Genomic DNA, 17290 nt, shown 5'->3' with positions numbered 1-17290 from the left:
GACTCTGACAGGCTGGAGCTTCCCTGCCCTCACAGCTATGAGTGCTGTGTATGGACTTGAAGGATGGGAGTCTGACAAAAATTCATATTGCATTTTAACTGATTATCATTGTTTTTAAAGCTCCTCAGAGCACTGGTAAAACCTGGGAGGTTTTCTGTTCTAAGAAGAACATGTTATAAAGCCCAATAACAATAAAATGATAGGGCAGCTCTTCCCCCTTTATTTGTATTTTCTGTACATGGAATGTAAGCATGTATGCTTGTTCAAATGGTTGGAATTGCAGTGATACCAAACTGAGGGTTCGGCCTGAGTGTAACAGCTGCAGAAACACTACAGTCTATCCCTGAATGTCCAGACAGGCTCCATCTGTATCACCTCTCCGTTGTAACAGACTTACAAGCATAAATTCTACTAAGAGTGGGATCTGAACATTGTACAATGCAAACCTGTACTAGATCAAGCCAGGGACATTGCAAACATTAGAGTGAATCCACCCATGTAAACCCTTCTAACTAGCCAACCCCGGCTGGCCTCAGACAGGGCCACCAGGGTCCTTCCCCACTGGAGACGGTAGGTATCCCCAGTGCCACCCTCTCCCTGTATCTACCAGGTGTGTGCAGTCTCCACCACCCCACTCTCCAACTTGCAGCCCTCAACTCTCAGCTCAGTCTGGCAAAGGTGGATCTTCAAAGTGGTGCGTGGGAAGCAACGGAAATTAATTGCTTGACCACCACTGCCGGTCACTGTATCTCCCCCTGCACCACTTCAAAAATGAACCTTGCTATCTCTAGTGTCACTTGCGAAGTCCCCTTGTGAGGGGCAAGGGGGACAGGTCAAATGGCAGGAATGGGAATGAGCCGTCATCTTCAGAGAAGTCAACAGCAGGGGGGAAGTTTAGCAAAGGTTCACCACGGGGTTGCCGCTAGGCTACTCACCAGATTGACACAGACATTGATCAGAGACCTAAGGTGAGGCAGGAAGGATATGATTGGCTGCCTCTGAAGTGTCAAACAAACCCCTTCAATCAAATTGCTGGCAGGCTCCCACTCAACCTGGCGCCTGCAATACAACAGTAGCTGCCATTAGCCGCCGGCCTCCGGCCCCCCCCCAGCCGCTCTCAGACACGGCCACCGACACACGGACGCCCACAGAGGAAACGTTTCAGACAGCGACGAGGTCCAAGATGAGCACAAAGTGCACCACAGAGGAAAGGCTTGACCCAAGACCTAAGGTGAGGCGGGAAGTATGTGATTGGCTGCCTCTGAAGTGTCAAACAAACCCCTTCAATCAAATTGCTGGCAGGCTCCCACTCAACCTGGCGCCTGCAATACAACAGTAGCTGCCATTAGCCGCCGGCCCCCGGCCCCCCCCCAGCCGCTCTCAGACACGGCCACCGACACACGGACGCCCACAGAGGAAACGTTTCAGACAGCGACGAGGTCCAAGATGAGCACAAAGTGCACCACAGAGGAAAGGCTTGACCCACATAGCTCGGGAGAGCACAAAGCCACAGAGCACGTTTGAGAGAGACGAGAAACACAGCGGAGAGGCCTGCACTGGTGAAACAGAGCCCCAGTGGCAACAGCAGTGGCCAGCGAGCTGCGCCGCTCCCTCCCGCGTGAAAAGGGCGGGAAGCACCTGCCGGCCACCTCAGGGGGAGAGCGGCCTGCGAGCTCAGGGCTGCCTGCCTGCTGAGGGGGGCTCTTCCACCTCTCCTGGCCCCTGGATCTTCTCACAGAAAGGAAGAAACCCCCTCAGCTGTGAGTATCCTCTGCAAGCTACTTTTTCAGTCTAGTCTGTTCTGCCAGAGCCTGTCCTAAAGTTAACCTGGCCCATTAATACGATCTTTACTTCCCCTCACCCTGTGCAGGAGGGCAGGTTTATTCCCTACCAGCACCAAGGGCCTTCATTCCAGGATCCTTTCTTCCCTGACACTTGGCTTTTTGCAACAAAATAGCTTATAGGGCTCATGACAGATGCTGAATGGAGCTTCCTAACTGTAAGCAGACACAGCATAAGTAACATTAAAGTGGTTCATGCCTCAGGGCCTGAGCCTTGGAAGTAAGTATACTTCTCAGGCCAGCTTCTGTCTGTACTCTTTGTGGGACAGAAAAACAGGGCTTGCCTAACTTGTCAGCTCGAGACTTAACCACTAGCCTAGTCAAGCCCCTCAGCAGACTTCTCAGAGACACATGGGATCAAGTGTTCACTATCTAAATTCTTATGCAGACCAACAGACATCTAATCTCTCAGCATCCACTGTTCCTAAATCTCCAGAGTGGTAGTTTGTTTTTGTTCTTAGACATATACTACTCTGTCAGACACTGGTTTTGATGTGGGGTGTCCACAGGAAGCAGCATGTAAGATACTGATAAGAGCCAGTGGATGGCTCCTGGGCTCTGGCACCCAGCCCCATCTCTAAGAAGCTTCTTGGCCCAATGATGTTTAAATGTATTTCGTCCATTTTGTCCAGTGGCTTTGCTGTCTCTATCCCTTTGGGTACGGAAGCGCAGTTTCAGCCAGGCATAGGTACAGGAACAGACATAGAGAATATGAAGGGAATTTTAATTTATGAGCATTCATTCAGCTTACACAAAGAAAGAGGAAAGACTTTTAATACAAAGACCCCTAAGCTGCCTTGGAGGCAGAAGAAAGTATGAGCGAGAAAAGAAAGAATAAGCCAGAAGGCAGCAAGACATGGCAAAGAATCAAACCAACAGGAAGGAGAAATATTAACATTTCTGCCTCTAAATTCCTTTCAGGGACAGGAGTTTCTCAAAGCAGAGTGTTAGCCAAAGGAAAGGGATAAGCAGTGATGCCAAAAAGAGATCATCTCCCTGTTATTTGCTCCATCTTAGTTGTGTACATATGATTCCCATTGGGACCTAAAGTTTAGTAACTCAGTCCTAAATTCTGATGCTCTCTAACATCATTTGGCTTCTCAGCTGAGACTGCCAACAAAGCAACTTATTCAAGCATATGCCCATGAGGGTGACTGAGACAAATGACTCTTTACTCAGGTCACTGGAAAATCCACAGGGCTGAGAGGGTTTATACTACCCGGTCTGAACTTGTATCACTGCATTCGTGGCAGGAACGATCTCATAATGAATACTTCTTGAAGTTGCCAAAGCCTGTACCATAATGCTACTATGTGATGCACCAGCCTTTCACTAGCCACTGACTAGATACAATTGATGCAGTTCTGTTCCCTTTACTAAGGAGCATTCAGAACCTACTGCATAGCTCCAGGCTATTTTTAACTTTATAGAGAACATAACAGTATTGTCATGAGAAGCCATGCTAGAAATACGCTTACTAGAGTTTAACTGTCCATTAAAAAATAAAACTAATCTTCTCAGCTCACAGCTAGGATAAATAAAGAGGGTAGTGAGATGGTACAAATCTGAAGGCTTATTCTGGAGATAGAAAAATTGGATTTCTGGAAGTTCTCTCTGCAGTTCTTAATAACCATGCATTTTTCCTCTTGATACCAGAAGACACAACAGAGATGTCAACATAAATGCACACTTACAGAGAGTAAAACATCTGTTCATTTTCTGATATGTTGTGAAGATTCACTACAACATGACAGGTTCAGTTAGATGACATACCCACACTTCAAGGCTTGCAACATCAGAGACGGACCCCAGGGGGTTTTCATTCTACCTGCTCACCTCAAAGTAGGCATCTTGTGAATTTTATTGAACATACGATCCAATCTCTTTAAGATGAGGATAAGGGCAGGTCTCACCGCCTCAGCTGTCCAGTCAGTGATGGGCAGCATCTCCATGATGTACCGCCGGAGACCTCGGCTTTCCATCGTCTGCGTGTCATAAGGTGCCAGTTTCAGCAGGGAATGTGCAATTTCTGCCAATCTAAAACCAGGGTTTATGAAGAGGAAAATCAAATTCAGTTGCATTTCTTGCAGATGTACTGGCATTTCTCCATACATGCCAATGATCTAAGAGATAAATCTTCAGTAACCTAGTACAAAGATGCAGAAGTCAAATGTGCTGCTATTTAAACTCTTAGACTCGATACCACAGTTCCTGATCTGTTACAATTCTTTTGCTGGTTTCACTGTTTATGTACACATGAATGGACTAAAGAATATTTTTATACTTATATTCAATGCACCAAAGAAGCATCAGGAATCATGGATTTGTGTAGCTAAAAACAAAGTACCTGAGCTCTTTGTAAGATTACAACATTTCAAATGCGTCTGAAACATAGATGTGACATCTGTGACCCAGGGGTGACAGCCTATGGCTTCCTCATGAGGGGAAGAGATGACCTCTTCACTCCTGTGACCAATGACAGGACTCGGGGAAGTGGCAAGAAGCTGAATCAGGGGAGGTTTAGGTTAGATATCAGGAAAAGGTTTATCACCCAGAGGGTGGTTTAGCACTGGAACAAGCTCCCCAGGGAAATGGTCACAGCACACAACCTGCTTGAGTTCAATAAGCATTTGGATGATGCTCTCAGACACATGAGGTGATTCTAGGGCTGCCCTACATAGGGACAGGAGTTGGACTCGATGATCCTGATAGGTCCCTTCCAACTCAGCGTATTCTATGATTCTGTGATCATCTGTCAGTTAAGTAATGAGTGATTTGGTTTGGTTTTATGCTTGGTTTTCAGTGTCACCACTTTAAGAGGTGCTCCATCATCAGTTATTAAATTTAAAAAATAATGTGCCGCCTCATAGGTTTACATAACATGTACTTTATAGAATTATTCTCTGCAACTTTGATTTGTTTCTCCTAACACCTCACATATTGTGTTGCGGTTGCTTCTTCTAAGTCTCCCAGATGGCCTCGCTGATGGCACTTTTTGCATTGACCATGAAAATACCATGGCAACATTTAACTTACACTTTGACAAAGACGTACTGAAATACTGGAATATTTTTGGTAGACAAAGACAAGTAATAAAGCTACATCTCCCAACAAAGGGAGGAACCTGTATGCTCCCTGAAACATCAATAGATTTGTAGTGGATGATTATGGTACAATCCCATTCATGTTGGGGGGGATTTCTTCTGAAATGCCTTCAACTAATGCAACTTATTTCCATTCTCTTTAAAATCTGCTTAGACAGATCAAGGGCCATGAGCTCCTCAGATGAACCAAAAGTGCTATAAAAGTGTTTCTTTATCCAGTACTTCTTTATGATTGCTTTTAAAAACTACTTTGTCATACTATGGAGTAGGTCTGGGTTTTTTTAAACACTGTGAAATTTAAATTATCAATTATACAATATCAGTGGCACATAATGGTATAAGAAAACTTTCTTATGGATTATAAAGTGCGAGATCCATCTCATCCAACTTGAGACATCAACCTCAATTAATCTTCTGGCTCATTTTATGTAGAAATAAACAGAGGAAATTCTTGTCTTCTTGAAATAGTGGGATAAACAGCTCATTGGTTGTGTATCTGCCTTAAAGTATATAAAGATCTTTATGACTTTTAAATGGCTAAAATTGGGTGAGATTAATCCTGTCTGAAGTTACTAGCATATTAACTTGTTTTCTGAAGTCTCTGAAATGGCATCTGTCAGACTCCCAAGACCATAGCTGTCACATCACATTCTGGTATATCTGCACTCTGCTTAGAAATATTTTTTTTTCCTGTAGCAGTTAAACTCTGTCAGTCATTCCACTGATACTTGTATAAGAATCAAGATGATGTGTGCTTTTATTTAGGGCTAATTGTGACAAAGCAATTCAGGTTCCAACCCCGATAAAGCAGTTATTTCTAGCACTTTTCAGTACAGAAAAGAGAATCAAAGCACAACTTAGTATCTTCTGCAAATCAATCCCTTAGTTTTACAGCTGTAACCTTTGCCATGACAGACCACCTCTCTTGAAAAGAATGCAGTACTTTGAAGCCACTACTATGTACTGTGATTCTGCTTCACAAATATTGTCTCACAGGAATGTATCTTTCCAGAAAATATACCAATAGCACCTTCTGTACATAGGGGTTTAAGTTTGTTAAACTCATATTTTAAGAGATGAATAAAATAGTTTAAGAACAGTTAAGTCAATTATTCTGGAATATAAAAACATGTAGAAATGAAGTTTCCAGGTTACTATTAAATTGCAGATAGTTCTGGGTAGTACATTAGAGCATTCTTATGTGACATACAAATTTAAGACTAGGATAGTAAAAAGAAGCAAGCCTCTTGCATTGTTGCACTAAATGAAGTTCATCCATCAGACACGTGTTCCTCACTCCCATTGAAATAATGAAAAAAAGCCTCTGTGTCTAACCAAAGACATGATCTGTCCAGAGAATCTCACCTTCGTTTCTTACATAAGATTAAAGACCTTTCTCAGGCTTCTATTACTAAAAGTCAGGGAGTTTGCAGTGCAGCTAAACAGATGTATTGATTTCTGAGGCTTGTGTCCCTTGGTAAAATGGCACTGCAAAAGCAGCCATGTCCATCAGATTTTCAGTTTGTTTGCAGCCAAGCATAAGAATGACATACAGCTGTGGAAACAAACATCTCTGGTTTAACAGTACCCTCTAAATTATTAAACATTTGCTAGAGGTGGGGAACAGCAACATTCAGTTCTTATGCAAACACACAAGCCAAACAAAACCACCTCCCAGCTCACAAGAGCTACATTAATGTAAAAGACTATTTTGTGTTCCATTGAGACAGCCTGAATCCAAAGATCTCAATGACAGAATCTGCCAGTTAAGGGGCTTTGCTGTTTTCTTCAGAGCTTGCATCTAAAATGCAGAAGAACTTTCAGAGTGCTTGCTTTGGTCCAGGAACAGGAACAGAGCTGGCTCAGTACATAGCTAGGACCTGTCACCCTTCAGCTTCCTTTACAGGGTATTCCTGAGGAAAAGTATAGCACTCAGAGGCATAATTCACAACCAGAATAGCCTCTTGGGGTTCAAGAAGCAATATAAATTACTATTAAGGTGGTTCTGATTCACTTTTGAGACCAATCCAAACAGTTTAAGGTATTTTTGCTATCTTTCCTGTTTGCTCTAATACTCCACCGAGCATTGTTTGGCTTAGGCCATAAAAAAATAGCTTCTTGGTATTTACCAGTTCTGTATTGAAAGAATCATCTTGAAGTATTTCTCTTTCTCATAAAATAATGGAGATAGCTGTCTCCTTGTGACACCCTTGCCAAGGGATACACTAAGAGTGCCACATATTAATCCCAGTTTTCCTTCTAGCCAGTGCCAGTTAAAACAGTGCTAACTCTGGCTCACTCAGTATCAGGGCTGCTTGCATTAGAGTTTATGTTTCCTGAGATAAAACTAGATGAGAAAGAAGTTTCCCCAGAAAACAAATGAAAACCTGACCACAGAGTCAGCTCCATCTTCTCTTGTCACAGCTTTTGTTATCTTTTACATCTAGACAGATTTCTCAGTAGCAACTTAGGCTCTTTTGTGTTTACCATGAACAGCAAACACAGAGAATCAGGTCTAAAGTGCTTAGACGGCCCTTAGAAGACCCCCAACTTCTAGGTCAGCAACACATGAAATTGTTTGCAGCGAGCATCCCACCAGCAAGCTGGGCTCAGTGCTGCACCTTAATAAAGGACCCATGTACCTGCTGTGTCATGCACAGAGGTGGTGGTCCTGTAAACGCCTCCTGGTCCATCCTCCCCCATATTTCAGGATTTTATGCCATTTGGTCCAGTGGTTTCTTTTCCCTTCGGGCCTGTTAGCAGCTGGTTCTGATGCACAGTGTCACAGGAGAAGATAAAGGTTGTATTAAGCCACCTAGACAGCCTCCCCATCCCTTGCCCTGCAGGGGCAGCTTTATCTGCTCTGCTCCTCACTGCAGCTTATACTGATCTATCAGACAGGCTCCACAGAGCAATTTCATCCACTGGAGATGGGGGTCTCAATGAGACTAGAGGAGAGCATAGGAAAACTTACACACAAGCAACATCAGGTACAAGCTGAGAAACACCCAAAACAAGTTCTGCATGTTTCAGGAAGTAACATGCAACTACACTACCAAAAAGTAATTCCATCTGTTATTATGAAAAATTAAGAGCTAAAAGAAAGGAACTGCCCTGAAATTAACAACTAAAAGCAGAATGCCTGTGGAATACCTCATGTGGGACTTCACGTCCAGCAGCTCCAAAGAAGTCACTCGGGGCTCACCAGCCAGATTCTGCAAAATCTTAAGCCTTGGACCACAGTGCTTGTAGAACTCTGTGCAGATATTCAGCAATGACTCCCGTGGTCTTCTGAACTCCTCTCTGGCAATTCTTTCATCCAGCTCTTCTCGGGGAAGACCTTGGCCCTCCTCCAGTAAGTGAAGGTTCTCCCTGGAGAATTTAAAATCAGAAAAAATAGGAAGTATCATATGCAGCAGGGACAGATTGTAACAACCTCTCCAGCTTTTTCTTTTTGCAACAGAAGCTTTTCACTGCAATTGAAAAGAAGGATGGTTGCATCTGCAATAAACAAACAAACAAACAAATAAATAATCTGCCAAATCTTAATAGAAATTTAAATAATTTCCATATGAATTATTCTTTGCTGCCCTCCCCTAAGAAAAGACTGCCTGTCACAGCAACAGTGGATGGGACCTGTGAACTGCTGGGGAATAGTTTGCCACATGTCAGAGAAGATTGGGCCAAGATTTTACTGTACCTGATGAAGTGTAGTTTGGCTCCCTGTTCTGGGTACCTGGGAAAATAGAAACAGTGTGGCTGTAAATAGCAACTTAGTAGTGACTAAACTGTGCCTTCCTGAAAGCAGGTTCTAGACCAGAGGTAGACTCACCGTGGGCAGATGGTACCTTGTGTCATTGGAACAATGGCAACACAGTTAGTGAGCACATTGAATGGCCTTTACCTCCCAGATGGCCGCAAACAATGGATTCCTATAGCTATTGCCCTTGTTATGAAAGGAAAAATTCAGGCTTAGACATCATAGCCCTCTTTCAGGCAGCTTCTCTTAGTGATTTCTCTGAGTGTGCTTGGTCTATTTCATAAGGCCTGAACTAACCTAGTGGAAAGAATAGCTCAGCATGTTTTTTGTTTCTTTGTCATTTTCTCCTGTCGTTTCTTGTTGAGAAAGCATTAACAAACTGTGCACCACTTGGCTAACATATCCAAGGCTGGAACAGTGATCATTCTATCATCAGGAGACTCCTGCTTCTGGTAGCAGATGTCTGTTGCAATAGTAACACAACAGAAGAAATGAGGGCAGGAAACGTGGAGCAGCACAAAAATATCAGATCAGAGACTGAACGTTTGATAATCAGAAAGGTCTGGAAATGTAAGCCAAGATGTCTGAGTTACACAGCATCAGGAGTCTACATTGCAGATACATATTAGCTGCACTCCTGAATCAGCAGACAAATAATAAAGCACTGCTTTCCGTTACATGTTATTTTCCTGCATGTGGGTAATCTAGCAATCAAAGTAGATGGCAAATATTCACTGCAGCCTTGAGCATGAAGGGGTTTATCTACTTCTGATCTGAGATGGAAAGTCAAAGCTGTGTTTCATCCATGCCTGAACTGGTCTTAAAGAATAGCAGACTGATTCTATCTGTAAATGGACATAATAGGCCTTTGATGATTCATGCAGAGAGTGATTTCTATCTGACTGTTTTCTGTCACAGAACCCAGAGCACTCTTAGCAATGAGATGTTAACTTACTTGGGGGGGGGAGAAACAAACAAACAAAAAAAGACACTCAGAAAAGTGAGAAAGAAGGGAAAGCCCACTGACTTACCTAGTGTTCACACCTGCTGACATGGTGTGGTTTGCTGTGGTGGTTCCTTTATGTCCTTGGTCACATCGGCTCATCTGTGGGGCTGTCATAGGCCTGGCAAGGGGAAGATGAATAAATCTAACAAGCACACTGAAATTCTATTTGTGATCTGGTGAAATTTGGCACTAATGTTACCGTGTCTAAAACAAAGCTGTTATTCAAGCTGAGCTGCATATCATGACCTCCTGTGCATTCCTTCTCTCCACACTGATAACCAAGTACAGACTCAGACCTTTGAACCAGGTGGCTTACCTGGTGAGAACTTCTACACTGTATAAGAGGGCCTGCAAAGAGGTGGCAAGGGCAGCCATAGCAGCAATCTCCTCACGAGCTGCTGTCACAGTCTCCACTTGAGAGGTTTGATGCTTTAGTTTCTGCAAGTAACAGGGAACCAGTGCTTCCAAGACCATCAGCATCTGGAGGCTGGAAAAATAACCAGTATTGGTCTGTTTTATTTTGTCAGTCCTGAAACTTATACCAGACAAAGGCATAAGTTTCTGTCTGAAGACCCCTGATCTTTCACTAGCTCTGTGATTTAGTTGCTTCTCACTAGACAAGCAGTCCTGGACCAAAGAACCTCTTGGATCAGGGACTTCAGGGGAAAATTAGCTGCTGCATGAAACAATACTAAGAAAACCAACCCAAACTTCTGGGTATCTGCTGAATATGGCATCCATTTGCAGATATTCATTTTCCCTTCCAAAGACTCCTTTCTTCTCTGGTTCCCTCTTAAAACTAACCTTTTTGCCTCACCAGTTTACCTCCCCTCTCTCTGAATCTTTCTGTTCTTGCCAGCTGTTTTTTCCCTCCAGTTCCCTCTTCATTGCTTCTCTGACAACAGAAACCCGCAGGACACAGTGTGATGCCCACTTGGAAATAGAGCTTAAGTGTTGCTGCTCAGACTGCCATTCAGCTTGGTGCTGCAGCTGGCAGCTGATAGGATTTAGAGCTGGTGCCTTAGGACAGGTATCAACAGGAAGACGCTTGGCCACACAGAGCAGTCCTGTGCTTGGAATCCATTTCTATATTCTCTGCCTCCATCTGTCAGCCTTGCTTTGGCATGCTGTAAGCTGCTTTGATGCCTTGTCTGAGTCTGCATAAACCAAGAAAACAGACTAGCACCTTCTGAATGATTCAGGAGCATAGGCCACCACTGTCACACATAGTTTGATGGCTTCACTGATCGAAAAGGTCAAATCTTCATTCCCATAGCAGAAATCTGAGGGAGTAAAGCAATATGAGAAGACTATCACACAAACATACTGAATATAACAGGAGTTAGCATGCTCATTCCTTTTTCCCCTCTTCAATTGCTTGTTTCTCATGTTAACAATCCCAAATAGGCTCTTGATTTCTAACAAAAAATTGTCTCTATAAAGGAAACATACGCTGCTCTCTCACTTCCACCCTGCTGTCCAGGAACTCAGTAGGTGAGGAGCAGTTCTCAGTAGGTCAAATCACTGGTAAGCAGAAGGCCTGAAGCTACTGCTGGAATCCCATTTAAAACATCCTCCCATCACAAGCAAAATCTTAAGTTACATGACAAGAACATGTATCAACTTAATTACAATTTTTATGCTCCCTACACTTTTTCCTAGATGTTTCCACTGCACTAAACATTATGCTGATACACCACTGATGGCATAAGATAGTTTTATTTTTAAAAAATCAATCCCCCTCTATACTGGTAGCCACATGGGCACCAGCACAAAAGTGAGTCTGGTTTGCTAGTGATTTGAGAAAAAGTTTTGAAAAGTATTAAAGTTCCATACTAGAAATATTACTTTTGGGATTATTAGTGACAGGCATCAAGATACTGAAGTGTCCCAAGATTAATATTTGTAATACAACTGCAGTCCCAATTTCAGAAGTTACTTTGGTATACAGAAGCCCCAGTCAAAGGTAAGATCCCAAAGTGTGTAAAGCACTTTGAACAATTGAACTTGTAAGTCAAGATGTTTCAAATAATTCTAATCTTCATATGGAAAACATCAGGCACACAATCTACAGTCTCATTGTCAACACACACTTGGCTATCTTCAGAGATTACTTTGAATAATCTTCCACAGAAAACCCAAAACTATCATATAAATGTCTCCTACAATCCACAAAAAGGGAATTTTTGTATTTATTTCTGTACCATTGTATTTTGTAACTTGTGATGTAATGGTGTAGCATCATAAAATCTCAGTATGTAACAAACCTTTAACTCTAAATCTAGACAGGTTTTACAGCCCATCAAAATCAGTATTATATAAGGGAAGTGCAAATTTGGAAAATAAGTTGAAGTACTTTATGAAAATCAGCAAGGATTATTTCCCTGCAAATCCCAAAGCAGCCAAATTCTTAAGTGGTCCATCACATGGCCAACTATCACAGGACACAGTGTCCTGGATACATCATGCAGCTGAACATATTCTGCTTTGTGATAAATCAACAAGCCCCCTAGCACACAGAACTGTCAGACATCTGAATGACATCCGTCATTTACTAGTCATAGTTTGCCTGTGGGAGAGGATGGTTTTGTCTCCAGACCACATGGAGCAGAGGAGAGGATGACTCTGATCTCATCAGCATGATACAGTTTATTAGGCACCTTCTTCACCCAGACATGATAAAATTCAAAATGCCAGGGGCTGGTCTCAGACTGTTAGGCTCAATGCAGAAAAAGTAGCTCTGGAGTAAAAGAAATTAATAGCTCCCTTCCTGCAGAAGATAGTAAAAGGATGGTAGTGATAAAGCTAATGTTAAAAGCTTCATGAGGCATAAGGAACATATAGTACTGCATTCTAGGAGAAGGGCCCTGGACTAAGGACACCTTATAGCAGCCTTTCTTCAAGTACTTAAAGGGGGGGCTGTGGGAAAGCTGGGGAGGGAGTGGTAGTTATAGGACAAGAGGTAACCATTTTACACTGAAAACCAGGAGATTTAGGTTGGGTATTAGAAAGAAATTCATTCCTGTGAGGGTGGTGAGACACTGGCACAGGCTGATCAGGGAAGCTGTGGCTGCCCCATGCCTGGAAGTGTTTAAGGGCTGGTTGGGTGTAGGCAATTTGGCCTAGTGAGAGATGTCCCTGCTCATGGCAGGGGGGTTGGAACTAGACGATCTGTAAGGTCCCTTCCAACCCAAACCATTGTATGATTCTATGATTCTGTGGTTCTATGAACAAATCATTCTTGATCAGATGCACCTTGAATCGATAAACAACAAACCAGAATTACTGAATAAAGGGTGCTTTGGTATTACCTAGTGACTTGAGGGGCTTTTCTGCTTTCACCAGCTCTAAGATGTCCAAAATGTCTGGAGTATCTCCCTCTAAAGACTGCAGCAGGTCAAACAGGCACTGAGCTGACACTCCTTTGCTGGTTCCATTGTTTGTAGCATCCTGTTTCAACAACAGACATTCATGGTTGGTTTTCTGAGGCCCTCTGTGCATCCCAGGAATCTTTACTTGGAGGTGTGGGCAGCCTTTTATTTATTTTGGCAAAGGGCCCTGATGGTGTTCAAGAGCTTATTGCTATCAAACAATAAGCCTTGCCTGGCTCAACAGATTGATTCTACAGTGGAAGCGTGATCTGAAAAATGAACACAGCTTCACTTCTCAGCAACAGCTTATCTCTGCTGCCCTGTGAAGATGAAAGAAGTGTGTGCTTAGAGTGTACGTGCCGTTAGATTGGGCAGTCCCCTTTCAAATTAAAATTCCATTAACTTGTTTTAACTCATTAAATTGTTGAAAAGTAATCAGTGAATATTTCAAAACATGGCTAATCCAGTCTTACAGTTCACATGTACTAAAACTTGGCATTAAGCTTTTAGTTCCTATTGCTGCATTCTTAGAAGGGACTTGCATTTAAAGAGTTACAAATCATTATTGTCCTTTTATACCCTATTTATACACATAAGTATTTATATACAGAAGTTCAAAGCGAGACCACATTTACTAGCCTGGATAACAACGGCCCATTATCTCAGCCACCTGCTCAGTGCACCTCTAGTGTTGTGTTCAGTTTTAGGCAACAAAGCTGTGGAGGGGTCTGGAGCACAAGTCTTATGAGGAGCAGCTGAGGGAACTGGGCATGTTCAGTACGGAGAAAAGGAGGCTGAGAGGAGACCTCACTCTCTGCAACTCCCTGAAAGGAGGTTGGAGCGAGATGGGCGTCAGTCTCTTCTCCCAAGCAACAGGACAAGAGAAATAGCCCCTAATTGCACCAGGGAAGGCTTAGATTATATATTAGAAGAAACTTCTTCATGGAAAGTGTAATTAAACACTGGAACAGTCTGCCCAGGGAGGTGATTGAATCACCATCCCTGGAGGTGTTTAAAAGGTGAGTAGGTATGGTGCTGAGAGACGTGGTTCAAGTACTGGACTTGGTAGAGTAAGGTTAGTGGTTGGTAGGATAACGTTATGGTTGGACTCAATGATTTTAAAGGTCTTTTCCAATCAGAACAGTTCTGTGATTCTGTAACTGATGAACAGAAGCATGCAGAAATAGTTCAGGAGATGGTTTTACTCACAGGGAACTCCAGGAGAGGGGCCACACTTGCAAACAGCTGCAGAATGAAGGGCTTGCGATGCAGGACGTAGAACTGGCGGCAGGCAAACTCAATCGCTTGGCGTAACTGCGGGTTGCTTTCATAGTCAGCATATACCTGAGCAAATGAAAAAGGACATGGAAGTACTGCTGCAGTGGAAGGGCTCTTTATCCCCTGACCCCAAACTGAATCAGCTATGGCCTTGTAATTCCTGATATGCTTGCCTAATGTTTTTAGAGATGGAGACTTGTCCATCCTCCCTGGAAATGCACTTCAGGGACAAACTATCCCTAGAAAAAAGGTTTGCTTGTTACTCTTGAATCTTCTTTGTCACAGCTTTATTCCAAAATTTTTTGTCCCATGCATCGAATGTAGATCCCTCCCCTCTCCTTCCTAGAAGCACTTGACATTTTTTAAGCCAGTTATTGCCTTCTTCCTCAATCTTCATCTTTTTAATCTTTTTTTTTTAATCAAATCCCAGCTCTTTCAGCCCTTTCTCATATGACATGTTTTCTAGATGTACATCCCTGTTTAGTCTGCAGTCTTTTCAGTTAACTGATGTGCCCATAGCTGGACAAAGCCAGCACTTCAAGTCTGGAGAGCACTTGCAGTGTTTCCCATCATTCACGTGAAAAGACAACATCCTGTTTTTCATAAACACTAGAGTGTTATTTTCTATTGCTATTTAAATTGGAGATAATACAATGACCGTACTTAAAGAAGTGAATATAATTTAGTTTCAATCAGCAAGTAACAAATCCAGACGTTTCAACTGTTCCTCAAATTTCAGCCATCCCTAGAGGAAAAACATTGAGGAATACCAAAAGGTCCAAAAACTTCCCAGAAATTTCACATTTCTGTATGGAAGCACATAGTAAGAGCAACAGACATAAATTTATTTAATATAAAGAAGAAAAGAGAATCTAGTTATTTACTCAAGAAGAAAAGGGAATATAGCCTTAGGAATGCTGATTTGAGCCCTCCCACTCTGATGATGTTGATTGTCTTCTTGGGGCCCCCAAACTCTGTGAGCTCACCAGGATTCAGCAGTTAAAGGTTTCCCCATGAGCAGTCAGTTGTGTAACACCGTGCTTGCTCTGAAGTCATACTGTCCATGGAGATGGCTCACCTGCAACATGCTGGGGAGGACCCACTGGTACCCACTGAGGGAGAAGAGGTGGTTAAAGTGCACAGCTGTGTTGATGACGGTGGCAGCGTATTGCCTCAGCAGGGCACTGTCCTCAGGGTGCAGGATCAGGGCCCCATTGAAGACGTTCAAGAACAGCATGATCTCATCCCCCCAGGGGAACTCACTCGGCATGCCAAGGAACATCTCCTCCAGCAGCTTAATCCACAAGCTTTTCTGAAGAGTGTCCAGACCAAAGAGCTCTTTCCCAGCTGCAGGGGGAGAAGAGGCAACAGCCATCAACTCTGTCCTCCACATCCAAGCCTCAGAACATTCCCAGAGGCCAAAGGCCTCTCCAGGGAACCATCCCACAACACTGACTGCTGTTCTGCCTTTTAAAAGTAATTTCACCCATCCTGTACTTCTGGAAGAGCTCCCAGGGCTGGAGGAAACCTTGACTGAAAGCAGCGCACATAAAGATGAATGATGAATATAATTCAGCTCATTTAATCTGCTCCCCACTGGTTAGAAATTTTCCTCTTAAAAAGCAAAAACAGATCTGAGCTTGCATGTGCATGATCTGCCCCACACAACCTGAATGGCTGTGTGGATTTCTGCTGAATTTTTATACTTCAAGTGGCCCATGCATTACAGCACATTAGCAAGTGCCTCTAAGGCCTATTACAGAACTTGCCAAAGCTTACCACCCTGCAGCAATGGCCTGTTTTAATACCCAAGCCAGGCTGGAGACCCTACTTTCAGAGCAAAGTTTTTAAAGACACAGCTGTCTCTATATCCCTGCTGCAGAATTTGCCCTGTTTCATCGAAAGTCCATTGCTTCCTCAATGTGGCAATGGACTCTTGAGCACCTTTTTAGGTGCTGTTATGCTGCTGGACACACTATCCCAGCTGTAGCTTCATGCAGAATTTGAATACATAATTTTAACTTATTCTCATTTGGGTCCAAGGAAAGAAGCTTTGTCTGGAGACCTCTAACAGCAAAACCCTTTCTGCTGCTGTGCTTACAAACCAACAGCCATCTATCATTTTCCCTAAGTAGGAAGAGATTTAGCAGCCTTCAGCAATGCTACAAGTCTATATGTTTCTAGGTCAAAGGAATTACCTTATTGAAACCTTCAGGGCCCTGTAGAACCACCAGAGAAAGATATCCAAGGGCCATACCTTGGGGATCACTGAAGAGGGAGAACTCAGCATCAATGGCGCTTCGGGGAAATGAAGGCAAGCGGAGGAGGTCTTCCTGGAGCATAGATACATGGGACTGCTTGTGGGCAGTGGGGATCTTCTGTGTCAGTGATATGAGGAACAACACCCGCCCCACCTCTTCTAGCTTACGTGTGAACACCTGAGAGAAAAAGAGACAAGGATCAAAAACAGTCTGAGCAAAAACTTCTTGACTACTTACATGCACTTTCCTGGGTTAGCTTCCATGGCTTTCTCTGATGGGAGGGATGCTGCAACCATGGCCCAGAGAAACTAGTTGAAATCCACAGGGCTAGTGCTCCACCTTTTTGCTAGAATTTGTATGAGCACTGTTCTTCAGCCCAGCTCCACAAAGATGGATCATGTTTGTAAAAGAGGTTTTAACAGTGCTTTCTATTTCAGTCTTGTGGAGGTCCCTGAGTGGTTGTCAAACAGTTTGCAGCTGTGCTATGCAGTCTTTTGTAGATTAATGTAAGTTTTGCCAGTGTGAGCCCCAGGGTGTTCAGAGGCAAACCAACTCCAGACTGAAAGCAATCTCCAGTCAAAAGTTGCAGTTGCTCTCTGCAAGGTCTTAAATCATAGTCAATATGAGGTTGGAATTGTTATCTACCTTCTAGGTTCAGGCTGGCTCATG

At 43.2% G+C, this 17290-nt stretch overlaps 1 protein-coding gene across 1 annotated transcript in view; it reads right to left on the bottom strand.

Moving 5' to 3' along the window:
- Positions 1–17290, bottom strand: part of UNC80 (unc-80 homolog (C. elegans)) — an 88370-nt gene that overhangs the window by 21570 nt on the left and 49510 nt on the right. The window contains exons 26-36 of the mRNA XM_009996904.1: positions 16618–16798; positions 15439–15707; positions 14292–14426; positions 13023–13161; positions 10898–10994; positions 10028–10198; positions 9737–9829; positions 8646–8681; positions 8099–8317; positions 3678–3878; positions 936–1059 (exon numbers count right to left, since the gene is read on the bottom strand). Coding sequence (XP_009995206.1) covers positions 936–1059; positions 3678–3878; positions 8099–8317; positions 8646–8681; positions 9737–9829; positions 10028–10198; positions 10898–10994; positions 13023–13161; positions 14292–14426; positions 15439–15707; positions 16618–16798 — 1665 coding nt within the window. The remainder of the gene's footprint in view (positions 1–935; positions 1060–3677; positions 3879–8098; positions 8318–8645; positions 8682–9736; positions 9830–10027; positions 10199–10897; positions 10995–13022; positions 13162–14291; positions 14427–15438; positions 15708–16617; positions 16799–17290) is intronic.

This window comes from Chaetura pelagica, unplaced genomic scaffold (genome assembly GCF_000747805.2).
Source record: "Chaetura pelagica isolate M959 unplaced genomic scaffold, ChaPel_1.0 scaffold300, whole genome shotgun sequence".
NCBI classification, from domain to species: domain Eukaryota; kingdom Metazoa; phylum Chordata; class Aves; order Apodiformes; family Apodidae; genus Chaetura; species Chaetura pelagica.
Note: the sequence above shows the minus strand (reverse complement) of the source record. Positions and strands in the feature narration are given on the sequence as shown.